Source organism: Mizuhopecten yessoensis, unplaced genomic scaffold, assembly GCF_002113885.1.
Source record: "Mizuhopecten yessoensis strain PY_sf001 unplaced genomic scaffold, ASM211388v2 scaffold6971, whole genome shotgun sequence".
Taxonomy (NCBI): Eukaryota; Metazoa; Mollusca; class Bivalvia; order Pectinida; family Pectinidae; genus Mizuhopecten; species Mizuhopecten yessoensis.
In genome coordinates, this window is record NW_018406816.1 from 833,476 (window position 1) to 846,527 (window position 13,052).

Consider the following 13,052-nt stretch of genomic DNA (forward strand, 5'->3'; position numbering starts at 1 on the left):
CCCGGATCTCCTAAACATCAGTCCAATGCGTTAACCCCTGAGCCAATCCGTTCGTTGGGGTTCCTTAGGGGGAACTATTCGAACTGGATCATTTGGTATCAATATTATACAAATATTTTTACTTCAAGTATACAGATTTGTTTTATCTACGTGTACATTTACGAATTTTTTGTATATCTAATTATTTTTATTCATATCAGTATTTTTTTTAATGGCAGTTTTTCTTCATTTTCGGACATTCATCCTTATCGAGCCCCTTTCTTTCAACACGGAAGTTGCCTACATTTTCGCAAACGCAAAAACAAACAAGCATACGTCAGGAAAAGGGTGCTGAGTATTGGTGAAAGGGAAAAGACAGAGTGCTTCGTTAAAACGTGTTTGAGGGTGGCGTAAGTCACGAGTTCATATCATACAAGCCGTAAGAATAGTCGCTGTTCGATGACAGAGACGGGGAACAAATAACAGACAAAAGATGGCGACCCATGCGGCGGAACTTCACGACTTGCCGCCGTACACGGCGATGTTGTGGTCCCAATTTCAGGCTTGTCCGCCACTCCTGTACAACTTGTTCGAGTCGACAGTCCGCCCAGGGGATGTGGCTCATCAGTCCGACAAAGTGTTTGACGTGTCGGGATCTTTGATCAGTCACAAACTCAGGTACAGTAGGTGCCTGCTGAATCGGGCATCGCTATATTGGCATTTCCTTTTGTTGTGTTTTCATTGGGGGTTGGTTTATGATGTAATATTTATGTGCCAATAACATTTTACAATTAACATGTCATTATTTCAGTTTATCATGTTGGATTTGACAATTTTGTTGAAAATTAAGAGTTTGTTCAAATGTATCTACTTCAGTTTCTTCAGGAAAACAAATAGTATTTCGATACAATGCATGATGCAAGGGAGGTAATTGTGCATATAAATAAACCATGAGTGATTCACTGCCAGATGTCCTCAACAAATTCTCATTGATCAATGGTCATTACTTTATTTGCTTTAAGTAACCTCCTTTCCTGATACAGCTGTCATACATACATTTGTAGCCCAAGTTTCCTCTGCCCATGACGCTAGCCTGAGTTTCCTCTGGTCCTGACACCAGACCTAGACATTTTGACATATATAGATGTCTAGTGTGGGACACCAGACATCTATCTGTGAGATTGTCTTATTGCATCAATGTCAAAATGTCTAAGTCTGGTGCCAGCGCCAGAGGAAACTCCGGCTTAAGCCATGACATGACGCCAGACCCAGACATTTTGACAGATAAGCTTCGAATTCAGACATTCTCTATCATGCTATATCCTTAACCAACATGCGCCGTCATACATATAAATGTAGCTGTCAAGCGTGACTGTGACAGATGTTATGGCACGATTTCTCACCCCTCCACAATTTCTCACCTGGCACGACGATTACTCACCCCAATTCTCTATCTCAATTGGGGATGGATTTTGTCCGTGGTGTCTTAAAACTTGCCTTAGTGAACATGTAATAAATGCGCTGACATGATATCAAATGAGTAGTTGTTCAATGTACAACATGCCAAATAGTTATTGATTGATTTATCTATCAATCTATCTATTTATTCATTTACTTTTGAAATACGCAACAGGTGTCTTCCAAAATCTTCAGTTTCAATTAGACAATGAAAAATCCCACTGTTGCCCGATTCATACAATGCACGTGCGCGCACCTTCTTAAACACATTCAGACGCAATCCCATACCAAATCTATAACATCGGTAAATATCTAAATGTTAACCAAACAGGACCCGACCTAACATGGACATATTGTCAAATACAAAAAATCAACGCAGATCGCAGTAGTGTTCGTAGTGACACTGCACACTTTTACATAGCGATGTTGGACAATGCAACAATTTTGACTAATCAGAAGCCAGTCTGCAGCAGCCGTCTTCAAGAACACGATTATACAGAAGAAGAAGTATATTTTAAAGAATTAAACCTCAAATTCCCCTATTGAGCCCCGCAACTCTACAAAACTAAGACCCCTTTACCCAAGGATACTCCAGACCAAATTGCGATAAAATCCCTCAAATGGTACATAAGGAGAAGGATTTTAAAGATATAAACCTCAATTTCCCTTTTGAGACCCGCCCCTCTGCACCCAAAGGGGCCATACATCGTTTATACAAGATCAAGTCCTTTTTGCCCAAGGATGTTCCAGACCAAATTAGAATATAAAAAAACTTATCCCTATGGTAGAAGTAGGGTTTTAAAGGTTTTTCCTCCATTTCCCCTATTGGGGCCCGCCCCTCTCCACCCAGGGGGTCCAAACCAACCACAAAATTGAGTCCCCTTGGCCCTAATCTACTGAGTCGTTCAGGATTAGTAGCATTTTAAAGGAGAAGTTGATGGATGGACAAACGGACGATGGACGAAAGACACAGCGGTATGGCATAAGCTCACCATGGTCCTACTGACCAGGTGAGCTTAAAAATGAAGTTTGAACAAGTTTAAAGTTTGAACAAGTTTAAAGTTTGAACAAGTTTGACGTTTGCGCAGTAGTTTCTAAATGAACAAGCCTATATATACCACAATCCCCCAAAATCAAAATCAGTCTTCGTACTTATGGCAACGGGCAATATGCCTACTCCTAACACGATTTCTCACCTAGGTGAGAAATCGTGTTGCAAACTCGGCAATTTTAGCAAGATTTCTCATCGTGTCGGGGTGAGAAATCATGCCGTAACAGACGATTCCTTACTTGTAGATGAAATGCACTGACTGAAAAGTCACCATATGATACATCTGAGTTTCCATTGGATAAAGTAAAAATGTTTGCCCTAAGAGCTGAGGATGGTAGGGTCTCTGTTAACGTTGCTTGCATGGGTTTCATAGGTAAATAAAATGCATTCTGTTATAGGCCACGGGGTTCTGGTTTTTGATGGTATTTTATGGTGTTTTATATATAATCTAGAAAAAGTCAATCCAGAGCAAAGTATTGCTGTCATTTATTTTCTCTACAGAAATATACAATGTTAAAGCGGCTTCGTCTCTATTAGTGAAATTGTATGTTGAAATGTCATGCCCATGCATGGTTGTACATGTTCATGATCGCTCATCCTTAATTTCAAATTTTGACAAAATGCACAGACCAAAACAAGATAAATTATAAACTGCCAATACATTTATAAAACAACCTCACATAAAGCTGGGAGGTTCTCAAGAATAAGAGACAAAATTTCACAATAGAAATCTTCAAAATTAATTAATCCTTTAATTTCTCCTTGCATTACAGTGAGCTGACAGTGAAAAACATTGAAGAACTTCACCGTCTGACCAACGACCTACTCAATATGCCAATCTTGTTCCACATCAAAGTGGAGCATCAGCGTACAGACAACTACGTGGTGGTCAGAGTACGCAAGAAGTGGAAAGGTAAGTTTCTTAAATGATTATCATTTTTATAATTACCTTGTATAATTTTCATACATCTAGTGCAGGTGTTTAAGATAAAGAAACAACATCTCATGACATGCTATGAAAGGTATTAGTTAACATTAGATATGGGATAAATAATTATCTTTATTCTGATAAAATAAAATAGCTCTCTTTATGTACAAAAAAATAATTTGATTGTAAAAAAAACACCAAAAAAACCACATACTTCATTCAAAAAGGCATTAGAATGACCTTATAAAAAGATAATAATTTTCTTCTAATTCAGCCTTTAATTTCCAGTTATGAAATAATGTGGAAAATTTTCCGGCCATTGATCATCTCCAATGTTACTCGTACGAATTCACAGTTTATGATATGACATCACAAGCACTGGAAGCCAAATCCCAAAGATTTCATATAAATTGTACAGCTATATGGATGCAATTATAGATATAAACTTTGATTGCTTTATGCACCTTTTACTTGGTATAAAGAATGTAACTGAAATATGAAAAAAATGAAAAGTTAGCAATTAAATAAAGTGTTGCACATGCATCCTAAGTTTCTTTGCTGTACCTATTTATTTTTCATTTTGGAACCTGTGTCTCCTTTTTTGAAAAGACTAATTTTGAATGTTCGGTTCTTACAGATGAGTTTGCAGTGTTGGTAAACACACGTCACCCCCAGATTCGGGAGATGATCACTAACAAGCTTACACAGGCCATGCAATATATGCAGGAAGGAAAGAATTTTTGTCTGAAGGTAGAACAAAAAAATCATTTATTTCCTCTACCCTGGATAGATGTATGTATCCACACTTTTACCGGTGTGAGATTTGCCTTTTCTCTTACCCTGGACAGGTGTATCCGCACTTTTACTGGTGTGAGATTTCCTTGTCTCACCCAAGGGTTGAGACGGGAGGATTCCCCTATTCATAACAATGGTATGACGTCACTTCAACAATACAATGACGTCACGTCAACAATCCATCAACGTCAATTTAGCATATAACGTTATCACTCCGTCTATATGATACACAATAGGAGAACAGGGTAAGAGAAAAAGAATCATTCACCCCCTTGTGGGTAAGATAGAGGAATATAAACCCTCGGGGAAAGATTCTTAAGTTGCCAAATACTCTGCAAAGCCTCATGTTTGGCAACTTAAGAATCTCCCCCCTTGGGTTGAGATTCCCCTATCTCGCCCCAAAGGGGGTGAGAGATTCTATTAGTCTCGCCCTACAGTTGAGACGAGGGGAATCACCTATTCATAACAATCATGGTATGACGTCACATCAACAATCCATCAACGTCACTTCAACCCTGAATTTAGCCTGTGATGTTAACATTACATTTTGTATATGATACACAATGGGTGAACAGGGTAAGAGAAAAAGAATCATTCACCCCCTCGAGGGTGAGATAGGGGAATCTCAACCCTCAGGGAAAGAATATTTTACCACTTTGAGGTGGTATTCAGAATCTCAACCCGAGGGTTGAGATTTCCCTTTCTCATCCTGAAAGTGGTGAAAGATTCTATCATTCTTCAATCAGATGTCTTGTATGATTTTTTGAGAGTTATACAAAGTATGACCTTGTTTAATGCCAATTTGTGTCGAGAGAAATTTTGATATTATAAAAGGGTATAAAGATACATCTCAAAGGAGATGTGTAATGGAATTGATAAGGGAAGGAGATATGTTGTTGATAAGCAGGGTTACAAATAGAACAACAGGTAGCATTTTCATATACATGCTCTTATGCAAGTAGCTGTCATCGGATACATCATAAATACATTGTCAACCAATTCCTGATGAAGCCCAGACTGCTTTAGCTTATGAATCCAGCAAACTTTGCCAAATTGTTTCATTCACCCCTAAAGACATATTTGAACTCTTCCAATTCAATGATTGGAATAGTTCAAATATGAAATTTCAGGGGTGAATGAGTGAAACTCAATCCTAACAAATATTTTGCTTTTCCAGTTTGTAAACTATTAAGCAAAAAGTCAAAACTTTTATATATAAAAACAAGAGGCCCATGGGCCTTAACGGTCACCTGAGTCCTACAGTATTTATTTTTGTTGTTGAAATATGTACCAATTTGAGTAAAAAATAGTTAATAACTTTAACTCAAGTTTGTTAGGACCATGAGCTGATCATTCCTAGACTGAGTTTCAGTTAAATTGGCCTATAAGAACTTGTTTTTAAGTTTGAAATAGTTTTTTCAAAATGACGGCCGTGGCGTCCATATTGGATTTCTGATTGACCCGAAAAATAACAACACTTTGTTAGGACCATGAGTTGATCATTCCTACCAAGTTTCAGTTCAATCGGCCCAGCAGAACTAGACTTTCAGTTTGAAAAAGTTTTTCAAAATGGCCATATTGGATTTCTGAACAACCCAAAAAATAACAACACTTAGTCAGGGAGATGTCAGTAACCTTTCCTTGAAATCCCTTTGCCAGTATTTCAGCTGAAGTTGAAAATGTAAAATGTTAATGGACGACGCACGACGACGGACGAAGATGGATAATAGAATAAACATAATTTTTAAAAGATATGTTTTTTGACATAACAATTCTTTCTTCCATATTTCAGTTGGACTTTGGACCTAGTGTGCGACAGTGGTACAGTGGTATCGTGGACAGCCAGGTGACGTTTTGTGACAGTCGATCCAACAATGATTCAGGTCACATGACCCTTTGGGTGACCAATTACTCGACCCCAATGGAATGTTGCACATCCCTCCTCTGTATCTTCATATGCTTTCCTCTCTGGCTTGTGTGTGGTGGGCCTTGTTATGTGGTAAGTACAGTGGTATGCCTAGAGACTAATTAATATAACAACACTGATATTCTCGAAGCATTAAATATCTCAACAACTCTGACTTACCTAAAAACTTCTGGTCTGTTCAAAAAGATATAATAACCATAGCAACTACCACTTTTCAAGTTGACGTTTGTCTTGTAGCTTTTTGTTCGTTTGATGTCATTTCCTTAATATTATTTTTTATCTGACTTTTAAATGGCCCTAATTATCTCTCCTGTATTGATGGGCTGTTAAGAAAACAATAAGTTAGTACCTAGCTTATGTAAACCAAGGAAGACCTGTGTATTCTGTCATCATGCCCAGTCTGACCAATATGTTGTGCCAACAGGATATTGGAATATGAGAGGTGATCGGTTGTCCTGTTAGACAGGTTCACTGTATAGGAAGCTGCTTTATTCTGTTTCAAAATTTCTCACAGTTACATACTTTGAACAATGTTCATGTATTCCGATGCATTCACAATTGATCAAAACCCAAACAAAAAATATAATTGATTCGTATGCAATTTCAAAATAATTCATAAAATTATTGTTTTGTAGACTCACAGAAAAATAAAGTGCATAGATGAAGAACAAGAATTCAATGACTTCCCTGTGACTTTGCTGTCCGGAGTGACCAGAACTGTCACCATTCAGAGGCAAGCACCTGTTCCCCAGGCCCCTCAATACCCATCAGCCCCTCGGAATCAGCCAATGCAACAGTATCCTCCACAGGGTCCGATGGCACAGCCTCCCTACAATCTCCAGGGTCAGCCCCAAGGACCGTACCCGCCAGTGGCGCCTCCAGCCTATCCTGGGCCACCTCCACAGTACACAGCTTGAGGTAGTTTCTGATTCAAACATGAAACACGATGCCTGAAAACATCAAAATCTATATATGGAACAATCTAGTATGTAACAAGCTCCTCACTTCGTCCTAGTGCTTTATGTAGACTTTGACATCAAACCAAGTTTAATGGTGGACAGAGGTCATGACCTCAGTTCTATGTCAGATTATTATTGTCAAGGTCAGTGGTTGTATGTCATTGACCATTATGCCATGGTCATTGGTTGTGATGAACTTTATACCCTAGTGTAATGGTGGTTTGTTTGACCTTGAACCTGACATCATGGTAATTGGTCTTTGTGACCTTGACCATGATGACGTATCTTGATCCCGGTGATAAAAACGCTTTTTGATATTTGATATGCAACGATGTTCAATATGGTGGTGGACATTATTGAAAAGTGCTTTTTGTAACAAAACAAATTCATTTCGCCATTTATATAAACGTGTACAGAACTTTGTCAGCTGCGATTCCCATACATGTAATCATAGAAACATCATGCTTTAGTTGTGTGTATTCTATATAACAGTGAAATATGTTGTCAACATATACAAATTACCAGATTATGAAATACAGTATAACCTGTCTAAACCGGATGTCACCAGAACCAAACTATTTGTCTGGTTTACACATGTGTCCGGTTTATACAGTCGGCATGTCATTTTTTGAAAAAACAAAAATGTAGTGTTTTGCATACAATCTTTTTACAAGTGTGTCAACATAAACAACAGAGAAATTAATCAGATTATATAATACAAATGAAGGGCGACCCAGCATTGGATAGCGCTAATTTGTTAAGAATGTGTTTGCTTTAGATTTAGCCGGCAGAGAAATAATTTCAGGACCGGAATGAACAGGTTGTTTTTACATTGATCACTATGCCAACTTTTGTGAAACAATGCCAGTTTTCGGAATGGGCAGGGTCCGGTTATACAGGGTTTAACTGCTATGATTATATAGGGAATATGCCGGGACCACAAATTTCCGCTGGTTAAGACAGGGATCTGGATTAGACAAGGGCCGGTTTAGATAAGCTATACTGTATAATGTTTCATGGTCAGGAAATCTATATATATTGACATTTTCCTTTTTTTGAGCTGCACAACATTAAATGTTGTTAGGTTGTATTTTTTATGATGTTAACTAACACTCTGCTTTATACAGTGATTTTGTGCCATAGTTTACAGGAATAAGTTAGTCTCATTATAATTAACAAAACATTGTCAGAATATGGTTGATGAAAAAAAATGTTTTCAAAAAACAAAACCCCTACCTTCCAATTCTAATGTTCTTGCAAATGCAATTATGAATTGCCATAATGTTTTTTAGGGGATTTCAAGAGAATGTGATTCTCCAATAAAGCTTGTCGCTGATCGCCAATCTTCATATTTTTAAGTTCAAGTTGACCCCAGTATTTCAAATATTAATTCATTGTAAATTGTTTATTTTCTTAAAGCATTTAAGATCAGATGAATGAAATAAAGTATATCTCCAGTATTCAAGTATTAATAGAGTACAATTATTTATTAATTATCATTAATACTGACTTCAGATCCTCAAAAAAAGCTGCTTCTGATGCCCAAAACTATAAACTTGCCTAAGTGGTAATTCAAAAGATAGTACATTGTATTCACACCAAAAAATACTTCAAAGAATGGAAACTTTCTATTTCACCAATTTCAAGGCATTTGTCTCAGTGACTTGATCATGAGGACTTTATTCAAATGTGGTGACAATACATATGTTGGAATTATATTTTGCTGCAAATTTAATATCATTTTTCACAACATATTTATATTTTGAAGACAGCAATATGCTGTGCCTTAAAATATGTTTTTTTTTCTACTTTAAGGCTTTATCCTACAGAGAGTACACTTTGTGTTTATAATGTTTTTTCTGTTTTTATGTTATAAACTTCTCGTGGCTTTGTGGCGTATTTAGTTCAGCTCTAAATCAAAACTAGGCTAAAATGCTTTTCAGATCAGTTATAGCCTAATTGAGAACTCATTTAATGTGTCATGATTTTTATATGCAGCTTAAATTTTTATGTGCTTATTACAGAAAAAGAATTTGATATATTTCAAATATAATTGCATTTTAACCATATTTTGTAAAACTTTTAATATGCAATAGCTTATTTAATAAGGTTCTATTCTCATATTTTTGAAACATTTAGCAATGGATAACTTGATTAGATATTTTATACCAATATCTTTTACACTTGAAAACATGACAATTGTGAAAGAAAAAACCTGTCATTATTGACATCAACAGGGCCGATCAAATATGGCTCGTGACATGAATATCATATTCGAAACTAGATTTGTTGGCCGAAACACTTGTATTAATTACAGTCATATTACATGATGTCCGACACATCAGGTGTCAGTAAAGACAGGTTTTACTGAACATGATATATTCAACTGTTGGATAATGACATGATTTACGTAAATATGACCAGCACAATGTCAGATTTTTTATCAAATGGCTGTGTATATTTTTGCGTTCCATATTTTCTTCAAACTTGTTGTATTTAATTAACATTGCAATTTATTTTGTCATGCTTGCCATTGCTGCAATGCATTTTTATATACAAGTTTGTAGATGTTTAACTACATGCTTGAATTTTTCACAAGGGACCTTACAAGTGTTTGAACTAGAAAATTTGCAAAATTATTTACTGAAAAAGTTTTATATTATTTTTTATTCCATAATTTATTGGAAAAAAAATGAAGAACAAAGACGTCTACTTGAAATGTTGAGAGAAAATTTGGTGATGTTGTACTGGTAAATGTGACTTAACAATGACTATGTTTAAATGCATTGCAAACACCATTCCTGTCCAAGATGGCAGTGATGACCAGGGGAGGTAACTCTAACAGCTAAGGAAAGCTATGTAACATACACACCATAAACAATAGTTTATAGCTTTGAAACAATAATCTTTATTAAGTTGAGAAAGTTTTAGTTACACATAAAGCTAAAACTCTCATGCTTCAGTGTTAAGTATCAATACTTACTATGAAAAATGAAAAAGTATATGGTAATTTTTGCATGAACCCTTGCCTGTACATGACTGCTGTGTATTTAAGTGAACAACATGCACTTCTGAACAAACTGCTGATAATTCTTAATCTGTTGGTGATTGAATACATGTATTTCCAGTTTTAAAAACTTATGTCTGGTTGAATGTAGTTGTGAAATATGAAATATTCCCATGATTTTGTATCGTACGTGTACATGTATACAGTTGTTCTCCTGTAACTCCAAACATTTCATTTGAAGAGCAAATAATACTACAATTCAAAGATAAGTGTTTCGTGCTCAAGATTTGATATTCATCAGTGTTCAATTCTATAACGGTTGTACCAACCTATGAACGGAAAGAAAACTAAAGAGTGAACATTCTTCAGAGGATGATTTTTCGTGTCCAAACAAAATTGTCTTAAATAAGATATCGGAAATAGGCCTGTTTATATAAATCAGTTGTTTTAGATATTTTCTCTCGCTTTTAACGGATTACGTTACAGCATAGAACAAAAATACATGCGAGTGTATAAAACCTGATAATTTGGTATCAAATGGCCGATTTAGTCGACTTAGTTTTTTTGTTCTGAGGTAACAGTGGACCCTTATTTGTAAAGATACATATTGATATTTTTTAAAAAAATAAACAAGTTTGTATTTAACATAATAATTTTGATCTGTTATTCATACAGTATATGTACATCATACACACACCCACATACACTCTGAGGTTAAATGCTGCTGATCATGAGGGCCTGTTGTATTATGCAGTGAAATGGTATTTTTTAGGTTCAAATTGGATTTGTTTCCCCCAGCAGCTTTTGGGAGTGATGCCAGGGTTGGGGTGGCCCGGGTTCATCCCTCTTACATATACAAGAGGCCCAATGGGCCTGCATCGCTCACCTGGTATTAATCTCACACTTGTAATCTTAAAAGTGGACTAAAATACAGCTACAGGCATATCGGTGCTCGATTCATAAGAACCTTTTAAAAGATTTAAACATATGATGCCCGTGACCTTGAATGTCGAACAATGACATTAGGTTGAACGTGAGTCAAGGTCATTCATTTGAACAAACTTGGTAGCCTTTCATCCCAGCATGCAACAGGCCCAATATCAGTACCCTGGGCCTTTTGGTTATTGAGAAGAAGTCGTTTGAAGATTTTAAGACATCTGACCCAAGTGACCTTGAACTTGGGTCAAGGTCATTCATTTGAACAAACTTGGTAGCCTTTCATCCCAGCATGCAACAGGCCCAATATCAGTACCCTGGGCCTTTTGGTTATTGAGAAGTCGTTTGAAGATTTTAACATATTTGACCCCTGTGACCTTGAAAGCGGGTCAAGGTCATTTATTTGAACAAACTTGCTAGCCCTTGATTCCAGCATGCTACTGGCCAAATATCATCATCTTAGGCCTTTTGGTTATTGAAAAGAAGTTGTTAAAAGTTAAAAGTTGACGCTGGACAGACGGACGAGGGACACCGCACCATGGTATAAGCTCACTTGCCCTTCGGGCAGGTGAGCTAATAATGTAACCTCACGAAGGAGGCCTCTTTCCCTTCATTGTCCCTTTCTTTTTCATTTCTTCTCTCAAACTCCAAATCATTTATTCTTTCATTCTCATTCATTACAATAATAATAATATTTAATTTGATCAAAATGATATATTAAATTACCCAAACCTTTCCTTCCATTCACATTTATAAATTCATTAATATGCCAACATCCTGCTTTATTGATTTGGGATTGCTATATTTTCCGCAAATTTAAACAAGATAAACCAAATTTATGTTTTTGAAAAAGATGGGTTTTTTTTTTTTCCATGTGTAATTTGGAATAACTCAAAAAGAGATGTTAATTCTGGTATGTACTGTGACATAAGTTTGGAAACCTGCTGTGAAAGTCTACACAAAAAAATATCATCTTCATGGAATCGTGTTAAGGAAAACATCTCCATTACACCCACCCTTGCTTTTCCACTGTGTAAACATACTGCAAAAAGGTTTGAAAGCCCGAATTGCTGCTTTACTACAAATTGCTGAAATCCCTCTGAATTGGTCATTGGAAACCAAGTATATGTAAAGGGTCCCAGGGGTCTAGGTCGCGTGCCGGTCCAGGGGGTGTAACCCTATTTGAGGGATTAAACGATACGCCTGAAACCGTGCAGAATCGTTTAAATATGAAGATCAAATTTGGGTATCAATTGTTTTGCAGATAACTCCCGCCATCAATACATGTCCAAATAAATTCCATCCAGACCAGTTATTAAAACGCGCACTATACTCAACTATACATTGTACACGCACAATACAGTAATAAAAGTAATTCGGTAAATTGACTATATCTCCACGCAACTACATTTATTACCGTGAAAACGCTATGTGAAGGCTAGGGAAGCTAAGTTTTCGGTAACCCGTGTGTTAGTTCTAAAGCTAAAACACCCTTGCAAACTAACTCCCTCTGCAGTTTCCGGGGTTGTATATCAATTATGACTCCCTCAGCAATATTTGTGACTTACGCAATTACCGAGTTGGAGCCAATCGGGTTAGAAGTGGACTGAGCTTGGTATGACCACCCCACCTGCACTTTGTTATGGTCGCCATCGTGAGACAGTAGCGCAGACGAGATATAAAAAGGGTATATATATAGATTTGGATATATTTCCAGACGTTGCAGTCTGGAATCTTGCTTTTAAAAGATATCTGTGCATTTCGTTTGGGTAGAGAAAACGGTTAAAAGTATAAGGTTTTGAGGGATATAGAGAGTTTATAGTTCTTCGGATCAGGTCCCCTTCCTGGGCTGAAACCGAGGGGAAAAGACATGGTCAAAGGCGTCCAGGAATCGCACTCGCTATATCCCTCAAACCTTTTGTAGGTTAGGAGGGAGGGGAAGAGATTGGGATCGAAGGGTTAGAATTAGCCTATCAAAATCTGTGCAGTGTCGACTTTCTTGCGTCAGAATT

The 13,052-nt window shown here is 36.8% G+C and overlaps 1 protein-coding gene across 1 annotated transcript; it reads left to right on the forward strand.

Annotated features, from left to right (window-relative positions):
• The first annotated feature begins 258 nt into the window (after positions 1 to 258).
• LOC110452914 lies at positions 259 to 10,754 on the forward strand. The gene is made up of 5 exons (XM_021501668.1): positions 259 to 657; positions 3,262 to 3,401; positions 4,054 to 4,166; positions 6,004 to 6,210; positions 6,774 to 10,754. Exons 1-5 carry the CDS (start codon positions 473 to 475, stop codon positions 7,053 to 7,055), a joined length of 927 nt encoding a protein of 308 aa, XP_021357343.1. The 5' UTR covers positions 259 to 472; the 3' UTR covers positions 7,056 to 10,754.
• The last annotated feature ends 2,298 nt before the right edge of the window (positions 10,755 to 13,052 follow it).

Bases quoted from the DNA above. Each gene is read 5' to 3' on its own strand.
- LOC110452914 (XM_021501668.1), top strand. From the start codon at position 473: ATGGCGACCCATGCGGCGGAACTTCACGACTTGCCGCCGTACACGGCG. The intron at 658-3,261 runs GTACAGTAGGTG...CTTGCATTACAG, and splicing joins TTGATCAGTCACAAACTCAG to TGAGCTGACAGTGAAAAACA. The intron at 4,167-6,003 runs GTAGAACAAAAA...TCCATATTTCAG, and splicing joins GAAAGAATTTTTGTCTGAAG to TTGGACTTTGGACCTAGTGT.